The 22,360-nt window shown below is 36.9% G+C and overlaps 2 protein-coding genes across 4 annotated transcripts in view; one reads left to right on the top strand and one right to left on the bottom strand.

Moving 5' to 3' along the window:
* The first annotated feature begins 403 nt into the window (after positions 1-403).
* st3gal8 (ST3 beta-galactoside alpha-2,3-sialyltransferase 8) lies at positions 404-12,435 on the top strand. Its single transcript, XM_060858796.1, has 7 exons — positions 404-565; positions 6,357-7,019; positions 8,622-8,800; positions 9,071-9,250; positions 9,403-9,448; positions 9,558-9,677; positions 10,757-12,435. Exons 2-7 carry the CDS (start codon positions 6,732-6,734, stop codon positions 10,958-10,960), a joined length of 1,017 nt encoding a protein of 338 aa, XP_060714779.1. The 5' UTR covers positions 404-565; positions 6,357-6,731; the 3' UTR covers positions 10,961-12,435.
* unm_sa1614 (un-named sa1614) overlaps positions 12,272-22,360 on the bottom strand; it is a 26,251-nt gene continuing 16,162 nt past the window's right edge. The window contains exons 15-28 of one of the 3 annotated variants that reach the window (XM_060858793.1): positions 21,911-22,044; positions 21,694-21,785; positions 21,032-21,218; positions 20,649-20,734; positions 20,062-20,177; positions 19,853-19,920; positions 19,489-19,596; positions 19,031-19,280; positions 16,963-17,142; positions 16,802-16,865; positions 16,448-16,515; positions 15,366-15,553; positions 15,140-15,255; positions 12,272-13,940 (exon numbers count right to left, since the gene is read on the bottom strand). In XM_060858793.1, coding sequence (XP_060714776.1) covers positions 13,817-13,940; positions 15,140-15,255; positions 15,366-15,553; positions 16,448-16,515; positions 16,802-16,865; positions 16,963-17,142; positions 19,031-19,280; positions 19,489-19,596; positions 19,853-19,920; positions 20,062-20,177; positions 20,649-20,734; positions 21,032-21,218; positions 21,694-21,785; positions 21,911-22,044 — 1,781 coding nt within the window. In that variant the 3' untranslated portion in view covers positions 12,272-13,816. Of the gene's footprint in view, positions 13,941-15,135; positions 15,256-15,365; positions 15,554-16,447; positions 16,526-16,801; positions 16,866-16,962; positions 17,143-19,030; positions 19,281-19,488; positions 19,597-19,852; positions 19,921-20,061; positions 20,178-20,648; positions 20,735-21,031; positions 21,219-21,693; positions 21,786-21,910; positions 22,045-22,360 lie in introns of those variants that run through there. The other 2 variants (XM_060858794.1, XM_060858795.1) reach the window with 2 other exon arrangements.

Genomic DNA, 22,360 nt, shown 5'->3' with positions numbered 1-22,360 from the left:
ATTTTAATATTACTAATATTTTTAATAATAAATTCATTTTAAACTTTAATTCTATATATTCATTTATTTATTTGAATTCTTATTTCTTCTTCTTCTTCTTCTTCTTCTTATTATTATTATTATTATTATTATTATTATTATTATTATTATATTTATTTATTTTCTCTCTCCTGTTTCCATACTTCTGTAAAGCCGCTTTGAGACAATGGGAATTGTTAAAATCTCTACACAACTAAATTGAATTTTACAGTGAAGGTCTTTTGTTCCAAATATATTGTATACAACACGCAATCCAGGCGTCCCACAAGCAACATTTGTCGAGTTGTCGATGAAGAAGGAAGGAGCTGTACTGAGGAATGGGCAGGTTTTAGCTAAACTGACTCATGGAGGAAAGTTTTACTTCAGAGTACAAAAAAGGGGGTTAATGCGCAAGCGCGCACACAGAAGCGCGCACACACGCTGGGCTGCGATCCGTGCGCAATAAAAGGGTTCACAATTTCTTTCCCAACCGGGACCATGTTACGGTAAAGAGAGCGGATTAACCAGACGAGCTGAGAACCAGCGGGTAATTAAAATAACATCTTTTTTTTTAATTTTTATTCGAAATGCTCAAAAGTACAGCACTTTGAATGGCTAATAAAGTTGTTGGGGAAACATTTTCTTAGACGATGCGGTTTAAGACAGTAACTTCCTTTCTGTCTTTCTATCTTTTTTTTGTTTGTTTGTTTTGTTTTTTTTCCCCAACACAAATTCACATCAGCACTGGGCACTTAATAAGAGGTAAACAGCCCACAGATAAAGTCTGTGAACATACTTAGAGAAAGATGTTGGAGTGTAAATGGTAACGGTTACTGTTTCGGATTTGCTTCATGTAGAAACATGTGAGGGGAAAAAATGTAAACATGAAAGTGAGCAAAGAAAGAAAGTTGTTGAAGCAGTAAGTCGGTGTAGTAAAAGCCCTGTACCTCATGTGCAGCAGGACTCAGAGCTCTCATAAGCACAACTGGAGTCGTTTTTGTTGTTGTCGACATGCTGAAACTAGTTTAAAGAAGCTTGTTTGGTTGCGTTTCCGTTTCTGTAGGCGTATTATACCAAGTTCTGTTCTTACATCTATATAATCATGTGCTGAGTGGAACATTACAGACGACCCCCACACCGTACAGACATGGTTATTTAGGGGAAAATGGGGTGGCCTGTAATAGGAAACAGACCACAGTGGATGTCACATGGACATTTCAGGCCTGCTATAGGAGACAAGCAGAAAACAAATGGACACCTTTTGGGTATAATATGTGGATATGATCTAAAATTGACCCTATTGTGATGTCTTGTGTTGTGTGAGTAACTTTCAGAAAGGTCCTGGGTTTGTGAGCTCAGCATAGGAGACATAGTAATTAAGAAGAAAGGCAGCGGTGGAGGCAACTACTTTAAATTCTTAGAAATGTCTGATCCCAGAACTGTTAGATTATTAGTAGGCTGTAGGATCACAAAAGCGTTTACTTGCTAACAAACAATTTTGTTAATACTTTTTGTTAATAAGTTATAAGCTTTTTTTTTATAGCTACTAATGATCAATTAAGGGAATACAAATTGTATGTCTACTTCCACTATTTGCCTATTTAAAAACTGTTTAGACCAAATTTGGTTATATAAAGATAAAATACCATGAAGGGGGACACGGTGGCTTAGTGGTTAGCACGTTCGCCTCACACCTCCAGGGTCGGGGTTCGATTCCCGCCTCCGCCTTGTGTGTGTGGAGTTTGCATGTTCTCCCCGTGCCTCAGGGGTTTCCTCCGGGTACTCCAGTTTCCTCCCCCGGTCCAAAGACATGCATGGTAGGTTGATTGGCATCTCTGGAAAATTGTCCCTAGTGTGTGAGTGCCCTGCGAATGCTGAACCTGAATGCCTGAATGCGCGTGTGTGTGTGTGCCCTGCGATGGGTTGGCACTCCGTCCAGGGTGTATCCTGCCTTGATGCCCGATGACGCCTGAGATAGGTACAGGCTCCCCGTGACCCGAGGTAGTTCGGATAAGCCGTAGAAGATGAATGAATGAATGAATGAATGAAAATATCATGAATAGAGATTGCATGATTGAGGTGATAAATACACACTTTTATTTAAAACTAAGCATTAAGGTGTGGTATCAGTAGTCGGTTGCATTGTCAGATAAAGCGCAAGTGGAAGCCGATTTTACCGTCAAAAACTATAACAATATTTGCAACTTATGCAAATTGAAAACACAGTTGGGAACATCTGCTAATGCAAAATGCTAGCTGGCTACTTAAAAGCTAATAAACTAGCCTGTGTGATATAGGGTGTCTTCTGTATATGGTCATGGCTAAGTCTTATAAAATACTCTGTAACATCTATGTCACAGCATTGTAGTTATCTCACTAGTTCATTGGGTTCTGCAAAGTGACCTGGTACGACATAATCCTCAAATAATTACAGATGGAATAGTTTCAGAATGATCTAGCTTATTTTGTGATACCACAAACAGCTCTGAATTTGAGGTTTGTTGCAGTGTGCTACCAGATTTCAGCAAATCTCTCCATATAATCTAGATTTTGAGAGCTGTGATACTTTAAGAATGCAATAGTTGCATAATTCCTGCTGAGTAAAGGGCAAATCTCAATGTACAATCAAATCTGAATAGTTTGGCAAATGCTACGGGCCTCTAGCTTTAGTATAAGGAGACATTAAAGGATCCCATTTCACCCGCTCCATTGTGTCATATTGGTATGCTAATGAACCTGTGGATTGTGCCAAGTCTAAAAGCTGAACGACTGTGTGAACTGCCACAGCAATTGGCCAAACTTTATCTTACAGAGTTAGAGATGGAAGAACCTGGGTCTCTTTTACTATTAAAAGGCAATAACAACTTTCTAAGACCTGTGAAAACTAAAGTAAAATATTGCATGTTGTTGTTCAGCCTCTTCAAAATTTAACCCAATCATAGCTTCAATTTAAAAACACCATGTAGCCCTGGGAGTACATGTTGGCCTAGCAGGATTTGGAACTGTGTAGTGACAAAATCCTCTGTATTAGATGCATTGCATTTGTAACCATGGTGTAAATTTATATAAAGATCATCCAGCAAGTGGATGAAATAAAGATCATCTCTATAATATAAGCTCATTCATATTCAACAGCTGCATTGAATTTTTATCAGTCTATGCCAGTTGTGTGTTTTTTAATGGTAGTAGAAAGTTTGAGTGCTCCAGCTTCCAGCTTAAGGCCTGGTAATTAGGGCTTTTATTTCTTAAGAATGATGACTGGGGAGGAGGCTTTTTGCCTTCTGCTTTGCTGACAGCATGTTTTTTTGCTGATGGCAGCTGTAACCACAGTGTGTGAGATTTGTAAGGGCAGTGGCTCACTCCTCCAGTCAGCTAGGTGTTGTGCTTCTTTTTAAGATTCCAAAAAAAAGGTGGCGCCCTTGTACCATTCTGACCCCCAAAAATAAAGGCAATGTTGAGCAGTTATCTTGGTAAATGAATCTAATCCATACCAAGGAGCTTCATTCTTGACTCACAGCTTCTAGACATTAGATGACAGAATCTTCACAGATCACAATGACTACTTCTGGAATGAAGCAGAGCAATTCAAGGAGCATTTCAGGTAAATAAAGTGGTACAAATAGTGTTTTAGTTAAACTCAGCTTACCAAGTTTGCTAGGCAAACTTACCTAAAGTGGTTATAAATCTTCATTATTCCCTAGTCTCAGCTGAATAGAATATAGCATGGTGCTACTACCATCAGTCTTCACTGTGGTTATGGCATACTTTGGGTAATATAAAAATATTTGTTTTTATTAAAATTGGTAATAAACAATCTAAAACCTAAGGCCAAATCAAAACCCAGTAAACAGGCAGAGGTCAGGCAAACAGCAGTCGCAGTGAGGAACGAGAACCGTACATGCAACAGACACAGGTCAAAAACAGTAAAGCATTTCAAACGAGCTAGCGCTTAAGCTAAACCCTGTTCATACTTTTTAAACTCTTTGCAGACTGTGGATTCTGCAGTAAGATAAAACCATGAAGATAAAACCAAAAAACAGCTAAGCTTTATTTTCACTTTATTTAACTATTTTGAACAAAATTTAAATGAAGAAAAATTATGACTGAAATGACTTTGATGGCTTTCGTAGCTTAAACCTTGAAAACAAAATGAACTACCGAATACCATATTTCAAAATAAATCAATACATTTATTAATTCTCCCCCAAATTTTTAATCTATATTCTCTTCAACAAAATGTAAAAAAAAAGATGATAACATATAGAGCGCAAAAGTCGATTAAACCGCCAGACTTCTTCTCTTTCTTGGGCGCTGCAGATTGTGGCTTGGGGCTGGTGCTGTGTGCAGTAAGAGCTCTTTATAATGCCTGTGATCATCCCCAGGAATTGCATAGGCTCTCCTTGAAAGAATGCAATCATGTGACCAACATGCTTTCTCTCTATCTCTTTAGATATATTTCAACTCCATGGGTTTCACAGTTTGGGACCTCTGGTGTTCAAACAGTGCAGCTGCATTTACATGCATAACAGAATTAACAGAAAGCTGATATGCTATATTGCTCTGATGCACATTGTCACGTTTATCCATCATGATGCATGTCACAATGCATCCTTACACCACTACTGATGATAGATGTAGGCCAATTACACTTGAATGTGATTGGTTAATTCTAAGCAAAGTCATATGCCTCATTATGAAAGGTTATCTGAACTGGGATCTGGGTTATTGTATGTTTTTACTTTTTCTTTTTTCCACTGAAATATTTCTATTTGTTGTTTTTTTTTTTGTGTTATTTCTATTTGCACTATCAAGTGAGTTTTGTGGTTGCATTAAAGGTGGCTTTATTTTTACATATGGATTTTTATATGCACTACAATATGGAGTGAAAAAGATCTTGTTATGAAAGTATTATAACTGTTAGGTTTTTTCAAACTATCAGTTTGTCAAGTGTAATTGCACTTGCTTCAAAAAGCCACTTGGATCTGTGAGGTAAGTTTGATGGTTGTTCAGTAGTTAGCTGCAGTCTGTAACATGTAGAAGTGTTCTTGGGCCTATAATAGTTTATACATCTCTCTTTTACATTTCCAGCATTTAGCAGACACCATTATCCAGACCACCCTACATTTTACACAACTGAGCAATTTGGGTTAAGGGCCTTGCTCAGGGGCCAGCAGTGGCAGGTTGGTGGACATGGGATTTGAACAACCTTGGTAATCCAACACCTTAACCAAAATGCTATCACATCCTCAAGCACAGAGAGTTTAGTCTCAGAAAAGGGAAATGTTTATCACTGTTTTAAATGCAGTTTCTCTCATAGCAGCAATGAGCTCTAAAATCAGAAACTGCTTCTTTCATTTTGGTTCAATTTATATATATATCTCAGGCTTTATTTTTTTTTTTTTAAAAATTTGGATCTATATGAGCAGTTTTATGCTAGTTTTGAGTCTTTTTGTGTGGGTGTAAGGCTTTTAGCACTCAAAATCTAAAGCAACCATTTTTTTTATAAAGTTGCTTAATGCAGCCAGGGTGCCTCCCTCAGCATGAGGCAGCAGTTGTTTCTGTCTTGTTTTCCTGCCCACTACACTGTCACTGTACTTATTACTGCTTTCAGGGCCCGTGTTCAGGACAGCGTGGCAAGAAAAGCCTCAAGAGAACGAAGAAGAAATAGAATGAGCACCGTGAATTATAGGAAGAGCAGCTGTTGAACATTTTTTAAGATGATTGGCTGCAGTTTCTGAGATTACTGTCATAAGTCTTGATAAATCACGGGCAGGTGGGTGCCAGGGTTTTAAGTCAACCATTGCATCGCAGTGCAGATTTACTGTCTGTGTACCAGGCTGTTCTCTCGGCTGATCTCTCAGGGTCTGTTCTATCTTTATTCCGTGGTTATGTAACACTTAGAGGATTGAAATTGTGCAGATTTTAATTAATCTTGTTTACTGTAATTATCATAATCACTCTGTATGTAGTTGTACAACTGCACATTCATGCACTTATCCAGTTATTATATCATGTACAATGTAAAAGTCATGCAGGAACCGGTCAAGAGCTTCAGATAATGTAGACAAGAAATATCAGAATGGAGAAAAAGTGGAAACTTTGTGACTTTGATCATGGCATGGACCAAAACTAGACGGTTAAAGACCAGAAAAAGTCCAGGTGATTTTAACTGTGAGGTTTGATAAGTCTGTGCCAACGATAGCCTCAGATTCTTGTTCTTGATTTGTCTGACAGGAGTGGAACCCGACCTGATCTTCTGCTATTGTAGTGCATCCAACTACATACTACTGATTTATATGTATATAATATAATAAACATCTTATAAATGTATCTTTCAGGAATGAGGCTGTGAACCCATAGACATTGCCCATGTGGACTGCAATATGAAGACATTAACTTAAACGAGAGGTCTGCCAGAAATGAATTCTCATTTCTGTGACTTCATGATGGATTTCCTGTGACTCTTGGCTGGAAATACAATCAATACCTAAAAAAGAACCAACTGGAATATCCATTCCTGCCATATTACTTGTCAATCGACAGTTGTTTTGGAATGTAAACAAGATACATTTTATAACCCCTTTAACTCCTCTGGCTGGTTCACTGGGAAAGTAGACAATCAAAAGCAAGTTCTGGGTTCATTATGTTGAAGCCTGACGTAACCATCTTGCACTGATTTCTTCACTTTTCATCGAAAAGGGTCTGGCCTAAACATGCTGCTGAAGAAAAAGTTGTGCATCGTTGCCTTGTTTGGAGGTGTCCTGTTTTTTATGATCGCCTCTCACACCATTCAGAAAAACAGCTTCGACATGGACACGGCTGCTCACAGCAGTGCCAGGACTGTAACTGAGATTAGTAAACATCGCTCGTGTAGCTGCTCAAATTGTATCAAAGACCCAGGCATTTCACAGTGGTTCGACCAGCGCTTTGACTATAAGCAGCAACCGTACCTTACTGGTGATGAAAATCAAATAGATCCAGTGTCATTAAAGTGGTGGCGGGTAAGTTTTGTTTTTCATTTGTAGTCTGTCTGTAAGTTTATTTTTATGTGTATGTCTGTAAGTTTATTTTTATGTGTAGTCTGTCTGTAAGTTTATTTGAAGTGTAGTCTGTAAGTTTATTTTATGTAGTCTGTAGGTTTTTTAACTGTAGTCTGTTGGTAATTCTTAAGTTACTAGAATGGAGTACTACAGGGTGTCACAAAAGTCACTTGTGCCTTCTTCAGTGGATGCTCGTGGATGGTGTTTTGCAACACTTTTCAAATGTGATAAGTTTCCCGGATGTGTCATGTTTGTTGTGCTTGCTGTGGTTTCTGTTAAAGTCCACTGCAACCTTGCCACAGCTTCATGATCCAGACAAGAGAATGATTTGTGAATGTTTATCTCATGTCAGAAGTATTCACTGAAATAGCTTTAAAAGGCTATCTAAAAAAACTGGTATTAATCTAAACTTTAATATAAAAATATAGAAAATATGAAAAAAAAAAATAAGACATTTTGTTAAAAGGTTTCATTACCACATGGAGACACCGAGTATTATTAAAAATCACAGGATGATTTGATGATATTTGATGTTAGCAGGCAGAAGTTTTTCCATGGAATTTATCCCCAATTTAGACAGAAAAATTTTATAAATGTGTGATAAAGGTGTCGGATGTTATGATGACAAGACCTGCAATACATTAAATTATATTTAAAGCAATCAAATATATCATTGTTTGTGTAACTTCAATTAAAGCAATAGAACCCAAATCCCAAATTACTTCCAATTCACTTCTGCGCTCTACAGGTTGTGTGCTGCATTTCTGATTAGTATAGGGAACATCAGAGCATATATCAAAGCAAGGGAACAGTCAGCTCTCAACGATGATGTTTTGGAAGCAGGAAAAATGGGCGTGAGGATCTGAGAAACACACACACACACACACTTGCAAACCCTCATTACTCATCCTGCCAGATCCCAACAGAGAACAACAAAGATTTTCCAGGGTTTCAGGCTTTCTAATTAACCTCTATATAACAGTTACCACTGGTCCAGAGACACATCTGGAAATCTTCAGTCTACATTCCCTGTTATTATTCATTGCACAGATACAACATTTCACTGAAGTGATACCAAAAGCTGCCCTTCTAATTGTGATTATTTTACCATAAAAACATATTCAGTGACCAACAGCACAGATAAAAGAAGGCAAAAGAAAAAGCTACTCTGTACAAGCCTACAGTTCACTAAGTTTTAAAGTAATTCAAGGCTTTCAAGATTTCATAGGCGCTTTTCATGCTGTTGGAATTGAACTCGGATAAACTTGGCACTGCTACAGGTTCTGTGGTATTCTGCACAGTGCAGTTATACACACACCGATCTCACATACACCAATCTCACACACACCACCTTGCAGGAGATTTATTGAGAACAGCAATCTAATGAAATGAGACATATCTCAAGCACACAGCCAAATGAAGACTTTTATTCCGTTACAAAATTAGAGGCATTTGCTTGTTGTGTTTTCTTCTTTCGGGGTGTCTTTACGTTTTTAGGGAGTTTTATTTGTTCTACATTTATATGTGTAGTATTTTTATGTTTTGCTTTTTATGTGCATTCAGGGCTTGCAGAGTTCATCAAATATTTCCCTCAATGAAATAATCGAGAAGATGTTTACAGTGATTTCTCCTCCTGTGAAAAAAAGTCAGAAATGTCAGAAATGTGCTGTGGTTGGAAATTCAGGAAATCTGCTGCAGTCCAAGTATGGAGCTTTAATAGACTCCCATTCCACTGTCTTCCGGTACGCACCATCTTACTATGCTTGTCAATCAAGGTTTTGTTTTGGTGATGTATTTGGTGCAGATGAGGTTATATTGGATAAAATGTGGGAACCTTGTGTGGTTCTGTCTATTATCATTTTATCACTTTATCATTTATAATCACAATAATAATTTGATTATACCGTTATGCAAATGCTCAAAGAGGAAAATTCCATGGAACTTTTGTTTGAAGTCTTTTATCTGCTTAAGTTACATTGCGAGCAACTCAAGTTTTTTTCTTTTTCTTACAGGATGAATAAAGCTGTGACTTTGGGTTTTGAGCAATATGTAGGGAACAAGACCACTCACCACATCATGTACCCTGAGAGTGCTGTGGATCTGGCTCCTGGCATCCATCTTGTCTTGCTGCCATTTAAATCGAGAGATCTTGAGTGGCTGACCAGTGCCCTTTCAACTGGCAAAATCAAAACGTAGGTTCCTGACACAGCAAGAGCAACATGCAAGCGCATTTCTATGTGCGAGAAGTATGAAAGCCACAGTGTAGTTTGTTGAGCCCCTCAATGGCTTGTCAGTAGACGGTTAGAAGTGCTGTATTTAGATCATTCTTGTTTTTTATCTTTAGGACCTACATGAGAGTGAAAGAACTTGTGCAAGCAGATAAAGATAAGGTGAGTGTGATCCTTTAAATACCATGATAATGGACCATAATTTTGCCTGATAATGATAGATATAAGAATATTTTGCCAAAAGACAGCTGTGTAGCATTTGGCTTTACAGGTGATGGTGGTGAACCCAAGCTTCTTTAAGTACACTCATGACCGCTGGACAGAGCAACATGGCAGATACCCCTCTACTGGCATGCTGGCTATCGTGTTTGCTCTACACCTCTGTGATGAGGTAAGTCTGTGACTCACTGCCTTCTATTCACCAAAACCAGGGCTAGCTATATTAGTTTTTCTTTTTCATGCTTGCAGAACCCACAGTTTATTATTTGGTGTAGGTCAGCACCATAATTTAGCAATAATTAACAGCTATATTTTTGAATCATTGATTTTAGTAAATTTTATATGATCTGTACCCATCCCAGGAGGCTGCTTGGTCAGCAAGGTCTGAGAAATGAACTAAGAAATGGGAACATTCATTTTAAACCCAAAATAGCACTCTGAAAGTACGTCATTTTGCACTTAGGTCATACTCAGTTTCTGTGTTGGGACCCAACAAAAAAAACAAAGAATAATTTGTTTAAAATAATAATTATAGTTCATTGAACAAAAAAGTAAGATATAATAATAAATTTGGCTGAAACATATATTATGTATATTTGCAGTGATTGTACAATTAACATGATGGTCAGAACTAAGATCCTGTATATCAGCATTAATATAGGCACAATATATTAGACTACAATGAGATAAATGCTTGGTTGAATATTTGTATTCGTATCTTACTAGTGTAAATTGTACTCTCTTGCTTTAATGGTATATCTTATTACAACTGAAACCAAAATTAAAAATGCACTCAGCTTTGTTAGTAAATATTTAATAATTATATTTCTATCCCACACTGATCTGTGATGAACATTATCACAGAGTACAATTCTCACCTCATAGTCAGCCGAAACATTAGCACGTCAGAGTCTTTATCAGTATTTCGAATTTAATAATAAAGAAAGAAAGCCTGAAAACCAAAAGAGTTCATGCCTATGGACTGTGGAAAACAAACACCAACGGGCTAGAATGCACTGTAAATTATGCATCAGTATTTGCTTTGTTTATGAATTTAGCTGAACATCTAAGTTTTTACTTGTACCCACACAGAATTAAAAGGCTCCAGCCTGTATGACTTTTTCTTGCTTTCCCAACACACACATCTGTCTGCTACCTGATGCCCTAGAAATGTGTATGTAAAAAAGTGTTTGTATCCATTTCTACTGCAGTGTAGATATATAATCATTTTGTTGTGTGCTCTCCATTCAGGTGTCAGTGTTCGGTTATGGGGCAGACTCACAGGGTAATTGGCATCACTACTGGGAAGAGAACAAGTATGCAGGAGCCTTCCGCAAGACAGGTGTGCACAGCGCGGATTTTGAACGAGAGATCATTCTGAAATTACATTCAGAAGGCAAAATTAAACTATACCCAAAGGTGCAAAGAAAGTCTCCTAATGATGTTAATGAATGAATCATGGCAACATGTGTATATGACATATTGACACATAGCCAAAGAAGAGCTACAAACAGCTGTGATCAACCCAGCTAGTGACCACTGTGAGCAATGCTGAACCAAACCAACTGACTAACATGCTGTATTCTCTCCAGACCAAACAATCCTTTATTATTATTATTATTATTATTATTATTATTATTATTATTATTATTTAAAAGCCTTGTTGTACGTGTCTTGTGTTTTATGCTGAACCAGTTCTTGTGAAGATGCAGAAGCTAATGAAAATAAAAATATAAACGCATCTATGGGGAGCAGCTTAAGGCTGATTTGTACAACACTGTGCTACAACTGACAGCCTTATAGACACTGGAGATTTTAGACTAGTACATTCTTAGACTCCATAATGTAAATTGCAATGACCAAACCCATGTTAATCCCATGGATCACGTCCAAGACAACAACTCTACTGCAGCTGACAGCAATATGTAGTTTGTATTATATTGCAGTGTCTATAGAAATTGACTTTTTACTACATGAATTATGGCATATGGAAAATGGCATTTTATAGGTATTGTTTTTTAGGACTGTTATATGGTATGGATATGCATATGGATTTTACCATAACAATCAAGGAGACAGAACTACCGACAGTTATTGAAAGGAAAAGACCAGCCTTTGTAGCTACAACTGAATAAGTTTTCATACTTCCACATCACTTCTCCTGTTGGAACCAAGGGGGTGAATATTTATGCAATGTTGCTCTCAGCATTGGACATCTGTGCCTTTTCCATAGCAGCACTGACCAAACATAGATAACACTTTAGTCACACTTTCCTCACTGATAATTTAACACTTCTTGCTTTTGTTAACAGGAGGTTTTAGAGATAAGTGGGGTGCCTGATTTTAATCATAGGAATGATGGACAGTATTGAAACAGTGGTGCTTAGTGTCATTGTATTATTAATGTAATGAGTTTAAATTGATCTTTTACACTGCTGAAAAGGTGGAATATATCGTTTTTAGTTTCATGTCAGTATTTCTGGCCACGTTTCTTTGGTTATATGCCTGTGGTTTCATTTGTTCTTATATGTTTATGAATGTATTATGTTTTTTCTTATAGACTCTGTTGCCCTGTGTCAAATAAGTGTTATTCCTGTGGTTATTCCACAAATTCACTTAAAAGATAATCATTCCATTGAGCTGGAAAGAACATATAGAGAGATGCCCTCTCTGATTCTGTACACGCATGAAAATAATTCAGTGGACATAAATGTTTTCATTGTGTTATTTTAAAAAAAATATATATTCTAAATGAGAAACAACAAATGGTTGAAATAGTTTTTTATTTCAGTTGTAATTCATCATAGATTTGAAGCAAAGATGAACATTATTTTCAGTTGTTATTTTTGCTTATCGGCATCACAAGCATTAGCCACAGGCCTTACCTTGTACTCAAGTGTGCAAGTAGAAAAATAAAGAAGTAAATCACACATCTTGGTAGCTTGTTATTTATAAAATAATGCAGTTCAAACATTACTTTTTAAACTACTGGCCCAGCAATTTGTCCTAATTTCTATACACAACATTTAAATACACATAGTACATATACAAGTTCTGAGGTGTGAATAGGTTCCTGTCTCCCAGAGCATAAATTCTATACAGAAAAAAAGGCTTTTTTTAATCAGATAAAAAAAAAACAACAACTCAAGGCATAAACAGATCTCTTAAATCTTGTGTCATCACAGGGTCCTGTTTAATCCTCAGGAAAGCATGAGAGCAGTATATCTTTGCTATAGATTCATCCATGAAAAAAAAATACATTTCTTTGAATTGAATTTAGGAGTTTACTTGAATTGAATGGGCCTAAAAAAGTTCACATAAAACTAATACTTTAATTTAATTCATATATACAATTAAAGACATCATTGAGCAATCATGAGACAATCATTGGATGCGTATAGTTATAATGACAATTCAGGTTACTTTTATATGATTAATGATTTTACATCTTTGGACATACAGTAGTCATAGATGATACATAGCTCTCCAGTGTCGAGGGCACAAACTAGGCTTATGAGACACAATTAAATTTTCTTTAAAATGTTCTATGAGATAGAATTTTACACTGTCACAATATCTAGTGCCATTTAAACTGATTATATGACATTACCAGAACCAGTAAGCTTTATGTATTAAGTAGGAGTGCCCCAATTTAATGAGAATGCCAGTATGTGTTAGCACTCAGATAAATGTCAGAGAAGCAGTAATTTTCTTGCCATCAAATGCTACAAATAATGCTAATAATAATAATAAATTAAAAACTGATCATATATGCTTTTTTGTGTGTGTGTGTTTTTTTTATTGTATACTGAGCATTAATGTAGAATCACCTAAAAATGCACCATCCTGTTAGGTTTTGGTCACAAACAGCAATACTTTTAACTGAACAGCTGATAATACTATGCCTCCCTTAACCCCTTTAAACCATAATTGATGGAAATGTCAGCCATTATAAATTACTCTGTGATTTATAGTATTTATGGCCCATGATGTGTGCCTGTGCATTTAATACTGATTCTCACTAAGTGACCACCATTTTCTTTTTGTTCCTGGGTAGTAAGTGTTATTTCCTAATTGCTTATGCTGTAAAAGTATACAAAACTGCTATTATTCCCCTCAAATCCAGAACACTCCAGAACACTGGAGAATTTATGACTTTTCATTCACATAAAGTCAGAAAAAAAAAAATATGCTCACAAACAAAGAGTCTGATGGTATTAATATCCTTCTTCTTGATTTCTTTGGGTATAGACAATTGTTACATAGTGTTATTTGTGAATATTTATAATCATGAGGCCTTTTATCCTCTCCTCAGGCACCTTCTAGGGTTTCTTCATTCCTTGATTTGTCTCCCACTGTGTTACTCTGACAATATGGATACAAAAGATGCAGGAAACAGGCCTGTATTTTTTGGCTGTCCCTCAACGTAGCCATGCTGGAAGGCAAGTTTAGAGGCTTCAGTAAGACCTTCAGAAAAAGACTGCATAGTTCAATATTTAAAAAAGGAACGGTAATTACACAAAATGTCTAAAGAATATACATCCTGGAATGCTGCAAAGAGCATTCAAAACTGTTTTCTGTGATACTCTGTGAACAAGCTGTGATACTTGCCAAAGGGGCTGCTACTATATACTTACTATGCAGGGTGCATATTTTCTGTTATTTTGAAAATGTAAAAGTAGAAAATATAAAAAATTACATTGTTTATTTTAATAATCTAACATCATTACTATAGAGAACATTTAGCTTTATTAGTAGGCTATTAAATCTCACCCACACACTATATCCATTTAATGTCTATTTTTTTGTTTTCCGTTTAAGTTATTAGAGAATCTATGAAATCTTTGAAACAGAGTAAATATGGTTAGTTGGATGCCTGCAAAGTCAGTCAAATGACCTCTTCCCGTGAAAGCTAGTAGCTGGTCCTTTTCATTTTTTTTAAAACAGAGAGCACTGGAAAATATGCCAAAAGAACAGTATTTCTTTTTTCCCTAAATAACAGCAGATGAGCCAGCTGGCTTGTCAATCTGGAATGCAAGTGAAGGAATGAATGTTCAGATCTTTAATGACCACCTGGAAGCCTGCCCTATTTACAAAGTAGTAACCCTTTAGTTAGCTGATGGACAGATGCAGTGATAGCCCACTCTCACATTCTGTCAAGGTAAATGGAAATTATTTTGGGATCATTAATTTGAAATACAATCTATGAATGTGAACATTTGATCTTTTAATAAGAATATTTTTAACATCAGTTATAACATCACTATATTTAATAAGGATGCCATTAAAACACCCAAAACAGAAAAAAGGGAAAAAACAATGTGTAAATCAAACACTAGAAATACATTTAAAAGTAAATATGAATAGAATGTGATTTAAAATGCTGTGTTCTCTCCTGCAGTGGTCAGCACAAAGACACTGTTTTGTGCCTTTACCCACTACTCAGTGTGTGACTACATGTTGTACCTATTCAGAGTTGGTAAGAATGTTGTATTATAAGGCTCTTATTTTTATGTAGTTCTATTGTATATATCCTCAAGAAAGCTTGGTAGTGGGCCTCGCCGGGAGCAAGTCTGAGCATCTACTAACCAAACTGTTTACTGAAAAAAGGTCAGAATTTTACTACTTACCCACCAATCAGCATCTTCTTCTGCTAGAACCACCAGTACCTCCCCCTCACTGAAAGTAAGCTCATCATGATGATCAGCCACACAGTCATACATGGCTTTCACCCGTCTCAGCTTCGACTTCTGAGTAATACAGAGCACAGCATTATGTTGACTTACCCAGCTCAGTTTACAAGTTTAGTTGGAAATGTATCCTGAAAAGGGTGTGAACTGGAGACACTGTATGTGCTCACCATGCTTTGTCTGGGCAGTGGGTATGGGGTGCTATGGCAAGAGGATGTGGAGCTACCATTAGAGTCTAGGCTGAGAGAGCGAGGGGAAGTAGGGGAGAGAGCTGGGCCTTGATGCCCAGAGCTGCAGCTGCTCTGTACAGTTGAATACAGGAAGCAGGAAGTGAGACTTTCATCATCTGCCTGAAAGCCTGAAACAAAAAAAGATTTCCTTTTGAATGCAGAAAGGGACAAACCCCTTAACAAAAAACATAACTGCTCGTTATAATCATAATGTCATGGTCAGACTTAATTTAGAACTTAAAACAATTGACTTAAAAGTACAAAAGACACCAAAATGTATTGGTGATTTATATTGTGTAGCCACAATGCTTAATAGTCACCAGTCTGATTCTAACTAGCTACTCCACTGCCATACATATAACATTTGAAAAAAAATAAACATATTGAAGAGATGCTTTAACACATGGAAAAATAATGTATACGAGCTTGTAATTGCACATTTCTCTCATATTTCTCTCATATGACTATGAATATGTGTTTCTGTAACCAAGATCAATCAGTATCAATAGTAAGCAGCTTATTATATATTATAAACCTCTAGAGAGTTTACCGTGTTGTTTTATTTTGATAGTGGAATTGATATAAAAAGTATTTTCTAAACTTGATATCTTTGCTTTAAATCATTGGTGCTGCTTGTGCATTTACAAATTGATACACCATAAAAGACAGAGAATGACATTGACTGAGCATGTGAGGAGGAATCGATTTTAGTTTGCATTTAAATCACTGAAGAAGGACACAGAATACATTTCTGCATTAAGAGTATTTTAGAGTATATGTAATAAAAAGTTGTTTTTTCTTAATTGATTCCTTTTCCTTTCATATATAGAAAATTGTGTCACAAAATTAAAATTTTAAAATTTTCTATATATACTAAAATATCTGTAAGTGTTTTTTGTCATCCCATTTTTCACTCAAACACCCAGAATAAAGTATAATGCCTCTAACAACAAACTAAATACATCACAATGATTAAGAGGCTGTACGAACACACACAGGTGGAGAGGTAAATAAGGCCTTACTCGGTTCTGGCAGCTCAGACAGTGCGTTGAGTGTCGTCACTTGTGCAGTGCATTTTGGAGATCCCGAGCTGAAATAATCTTAATTTCAATAAAAATATTCTCATTTATTAAATTCTTATAAATTAATATAATTTAGTTTGAGTAACCAATACAGTAAAGAATAGAGAGGATGTGATATAATTGCCATTTACTATGAAAATTATGAAATATTGGGATATTTAAAGAATATTTCTGTTAGATTTTTTAGTGAATATGGCCTAAAGACTTAATTAATAATTCATGTACAACACACAGTTTTATACATCATCCAGCAGGGGGCAGCTGTTTAATGCAGCTCCAGGTATAGGAACTTACCCACACTTCTGAAAAGATGAATCTTGAACACTAAAGCTTCGAGGACTTGCTGGCAATCTGTAATCTACCCCCCAAAATTTAAAAGGATTAAAATAAGTAGGAACTTCTAAACAGTGACTTGTGTATATATTTCTGGGAACACAGGCAGGAAATGTTCATACCAGCGTTTGGAGAGCAGCAGTCTCCATGGGGGCTGTGAGGCACCTGAGGTGAGGGCTCGGAATAGGTCCGCTTATGTCGAATCACTAGAGGAGGAGGAGGAGTTCTCTTTGTACTGAAAATGACCTCACTCCTGCAATCTGGAGGACTCACAGGAGGGGGAGGTGGAGGGATGTTTGGTGCTGCAATAGAGGAGAAGAAGAGAGCGAAGATAAGAAACTAATGAGGACAGTACCTCTGATTCAGCAAAATGATTTCCAATTGGTTCATTTCTACAATACTCTAACAAACTTCATAGATTCCGTTTGGTAATTATAAAGTCCTTTTTGTTTTTTGGCAGGGAAAATGTGAGACTGAGACACTACAAAAATCTTTTTATACATAAAACTGTTACATTTTCCAAGCAGTGCCCAGATAAAAAGTATAACCTAGTTACTATATTTCAAATCATGGAATCATTTTTTTCTGCTCATTTTTGAAAATTAGTTTTCAAACAAATTTTGTGTGTATTTATACCGCTGTTTGTCTAGTGTTCAGCACAAAACCATCTGTACATTTTAGCTACTATGTGCTCTGTCAATTGCCAAGCCTCTGTTCATGTTCACAGATTCTAGTTTTTTCATTCTTGCTTTACTCATGTTTCTGGTTGCTGTTTTTGTTTGGATATCCTGTTCGTTGATCACCTGACCTCTGTCTGTATTTGGAATACACTTGACCATGCCAGCACCCAACTCTAGCCCTTTAGACCCCAAGCCCAAGGAGGAATAATGGATGGGGGCCTGCTTGGATATAGGTTCAGTGGGCCCAGGCTAGGCAACAACCTTAACATTATTGTGGGAGGGCCATACTATCATTTACTATGAGGCAAAGTTGGTGGCCTCCTCACCAGAGCCACAGCCTGTCAGCCTCCCAAGACCTGCTCCCTACTGAAGGTGATATGGTGGCCTTCACTGATGAGTTCCATGCTGAGGCCAATGGCACAGACTCACAAATCCTGTTCCATGTTGAGGCTGACAGTTTCTCAGTGAGAAAGACAGCTCAGTTTCCTAAATTTCCTTATGAAGCAGAATGCTTAGCCTTCCAAGCCATGCTCCTGTGCTATCAGGTGACTAGAGGTTTTGTGTGGACACTTTGCCCATATTGGCTGGAACCTCTGGGGAACCTCTGTAATGAATCTCCCCTTCACGACCAGCATAGCAGCCCACAGGGCTATGGCGCTCATTTCTGCCTGTGTAACCTGTATATTGTTTTGATACATGTCCTGTCTTCTATATTGTTAGCGGTTGCAGCCATAATGTAGCCTCATCTGATTTCAGTTTACTTCCTGGATTGAATGTCAGTTTATATTTATTTTATCTCATCTTTGCTCACATTTCTGATTGATGTTTTTGCCATGGATATCAAGTTTGACGATCACTTGACCTCTGCTTCACATTTTTGGAATGTTTGCTTTTATTATTATTATCATGAAAGACTGTTCATCTTCACTTGCATACTATTCCCAGTCTCTGTTATAACAGCAACACAGGTGTCTCTTTCAAGTATCGTGTGTTTTGTATGTCTCTCATATAAAAAAAAGAAGGATGAGGATGGCAGGGGATTGTGGTGGTTATGCTAAAATATAGGTTTACACCAACTGTGTCCGTCTTTTCACTAAGTATTTCAAATGGAAGACATTTAACTGCAGTAAAACATATTGTGTGATTAAAAAACTTCTTTACTTCTGCCTTGAACACTGTAATAAATATTTTAATCACAAGATTAAAATATTTATTACAGTAATATAAATTGTCAGACACAAAAGTAAATCTCTGACAATGCTTTTTGGGTGCCATTTTAAAACTATTTTTGACCTCTAATAAACCTATAATTTCAAAAGAGAAAAACTGAATGCGATGCATATGGCTATTTTTTTATTTGTCTATCACTGAGGTTAACTCTGCCCCGGACTGGATCAGACCTGCTGCCCCACTCTTATGAGGAACATCTAGTTCAGCAAAGTGGGTATATACATTATTGAGAGCTAGTGTATGGTGAGATACAAACAGAGGATAAGTCAGCAATTGTTACCTCTCACTCTTGGGGGCAGAGGAGGTGCTGGTGAAGATGGTGGAGGAGGTGGAGGACTTTCCAAGCTCCGTGTCTGTGGGAAGGGAGCGGCATATACGTCATGCTTGTTCTCGCTTCGTGACATAGGCAGCTTGCGGCCTACACTGAAGATTCCCCCTCCTCCTCCTCCTCCTGCACGATTATGAGATGAACTGCTGGTCTGGTACACACTGAATGGACGGACAACGCGGTCCTTTTTCACAGGACCTGTCTGCACACGTTGATGAATCACGTTAATACTCAGTACAACATCAAATGTAAACAATGTAAGCTTTCATAATTTTCATAATACTAAATAAAGAATTTTCATAAAACAATCTAAGAAACATTTAAAGGTGTAACAAGCAATTTTTTTGCCTATCATTTCTGAAACACAACACATTACTATGACTTTCTTTTCTTATTAAATAGAGGCTGACCTTATCTTCCAGGTCATCATCGCTTTCATACCAGTCATCTTGCCGCAGTTTCCACTCATACTCAACGTGAATGTGCATGTTGAACTGATTATTCTGAGCCTGCTGGATCTGAAGAATAAACTCAGTTTTTAACAACTTTTCATTATAGTTAAACTAGGTTTACATTCAAATCTATTTACCCTGCTGACAAATTGTGCTGTCATTCAACCTCAATACAGCCATTTTTAATGAGAAAACAAGATTATATTTTCACATAGGTTATATTCAGCCTATATTCAGCAGGATAATGAATCTGATTGTTGAACCTTGGAGGTGATTGTGAACCTTGACACAAACTGTAATATAAAAAATAAATGCTATTTACCAGCTCTTCACAGTGAGTGTGCTTCAGTCTTCGAGCAATATCAAGAGCCATCTCACCATTTTCATTTTCTATAAGAGCAGAACAGTACTGTATACCAACTATACAGCTATATACATTTGTTCCTTAAATGAGGACATTGTATTAATCTAGTTAGTGAATGAAATAATTAGTAAGAGAAAGGATATAGAGAGTGAGGTCGATTTTCTTACTGATATGTGTGTTGGCTTTGGCCTTCAGCAGGAGCTTCAGGCACTCTGTTTTATTGTGCAGACAGCAGTAGTGCAATGCAGTGTTTCCCTTCAAAGTCTGAGCATCTAGATTATAACTGAAAGAAATGAGACAGCTGATAAAATTCTTATCTTCATCAACATTTTCTCATGGTGCTAATCCTTTTCATCCATGGACTAATCCTGTCTTCTACTTTTTACAAAACTCTCAATGTTCATTGTCTCCCCATCTGTCTGTTGCATTCTTTATTTCTCTCTAATCACGTCCCTTAAAACTTAAGCTAAAGCTTCAGACAGTTCACAATAGGCATTCAATAAACTGGAGCAATATCCAGATGGTGTTCTATTTGATTTTTAATTGACTGACTGCGCACCATTAGAAATGAGTGTACAAAAGAATGCCTCACCAGCGGGATGTAGTGGCATTGTGTGTTGCTCAGTGGAACATGAAATTAGACATACAAAAGTGGGAATAGTGGGAATAATCTGGGATACAGTCACGTCAGAGATGCAATGAGTAATATCAGACCTAATTTTCAAAGTATAGCAATGAATATCCACAGTCTCACCAGTTGTGTACCAGGAAGTCCACCATGTGCAGTGAGGTCCGGTCAGCCAATAAGACAGCCAGATGAAGTGCAGTCTCCCGTTTTTCCTTGAAGGAAGATAGACAGAATATTAAGAAAATTAAATCCTTTTCTAGCCTTGTGGTGTATGTTTGTGGAAAAAAAAATAATTTAACGATTTACTTACCTTGAGAAATACAATTAACCTACTTAATGTGTCTATTAAAACAAGGTAAATATTTTTAAAACACCATTTACCCAACAAGTAGATTTTATTTAAGCTGTGTGGAAAACATGTTCGGAGGCCCAATATTGAATTTTCATAAAATATCTAATATCCATATAGGACAGGGAAGAGGGAGCTCTCTTTGTGCATATGTGTGTACCTGCCGTGGGCTGGGCACAGGCAGACTGAGGTCAAGCTTTTCTGTGTACAGCTGCAGAAGGCTGAAGATGTCACGTGCATGTATGGCTTCCTGTAACTGCCTGCGCAGGGTGTCCGGGGATCTGCCTCGGTGCTGAGCAAACTGACTCTCTAAATACTTAGCCAGGATGAACTCTTTACGTACCAACCTACAAACACAATTTTTTTCGCATCATGAATAATTTCGGCATAATTTACATGTGACAGTATAATTATGAGAAGAAAGCACATGCATCTGGCCTGGAAATTAGCTCTGCCACCATCCACAAAGTTAGCGCATAATACACATGTACAGTCCCTTCCAAACTAAAGGAACCGCAATTTAATTCAATTCAATTCAGAACTTTTAACAATGGACACTGTCTAAAAGTAGCTTTCCAGAACATAAGAAAAATGAAACAAAAAATTTTATATTATATGAAGATTAATATGATACAAAAATTCAAGATTAATATTAGACATATTAAATGTAATGCAAACCCAAATGTCTGCAAAACATTACCAAAACGTGTTGGACTTAGATATATATTTAGAGGGGAGTGTAGTTTTAACAGAGAAGGTGAGATTATGAAAGCTTTACTAGCAAAGAACTCAAACAGTTGAAATAGACCAATTCTTATTTACATGTCACTTTCTGCTGATGGTTTCAAAGATGGACTGCGGAGACTGGCCTCCACAATTTCATTAAACCCTGAGTTCCCTACATTTCTTGCCAGCTGAAGAGAGACAGAAAAAAAGAGAGAAAATCCACAAATCTGTTCACACAAATCACAAGTTAAAAAACGTTTGTAATTGCAGAATTTATGTCAGTGTGTGGTTTATATCAAGGTTTGAACCTGACCAGGAGTTCAGATGTGCCCAGTGTATCCAGAGAGAGAGACTGGATGCGAGAGTAATGGACGCCCATCTCCCGATGGATCCCTGAGCACTCGATACAAGTCAGGATACCCAAGTTTGTAGAGATCCATGTTGGCTCTGAAAACAATAGAGCAAAAATTGTGAATACTTAGTCTGAGTCAATAGTTAAGTTAAAGTCAGATCCAAAATAATTGTGTTCCTTTGTGTATCCATTTTAGTTTTTCACTTATGTATATACACAATGTGAACTTATGAAATAAAGCTCAACACTAAAGGTTAAGAATAGTGAGCATGTTACTAATAAGTAGTAGCATTTTTTCCCCATCCATTCAATATTACAGCCAACTATTATTGGTTTTATGATGGTATATTTTGTCTTCAACTTATGCACAGATTTTGAGGTGTTAATGTAGGTCTCAGGTGAAAAAAGACC

This window comes from Tachysurus vachellii, chromosome 22 (genome assembly GCF_030014155.1).
Source record: "Tachysurus vachellii isolate PV-2020 chromosome 22, HZAU_Pvac_v1, whole genome shotgun sequence".
NCBI lineage: Eukaryota > Metazoa > Chordata > Actinopteri > Siluriformes > Bagridae > Tachysurus > Tachysurus vachellii.
This window is presented reverse-complemented; position numbering and strand designations above follow the sequence as displayed.

What these genes read in the sequence shown, in the direction of transcription:
- st3gal8 (XM_060858796.1), top strand. Translation starts at nt 6,732, where the DNA reads ATGCTGCTGAAGAAAAAGTTGTGCATCGTTGCCTTGTTTGGAGGTGTC. An exon ending in TCAACTGGCAAAATCAAAAC is followed by an intron (nt 9,251 to 9,402) that starts GTAGGTTCCTGA and finishes TTTTATCTTTAG; the next exon opens with GACCTACATGAGAGTGAAAG. An exon ending in TGCAAGCAGATAAAGATAAG is followed by an intron (nt 9,449 to 9,557) that starts GTGAGTGTGATC and finishes TTGGCTTTACAG; the next exon opens with GTGATGGTGGTGAACCCAAG.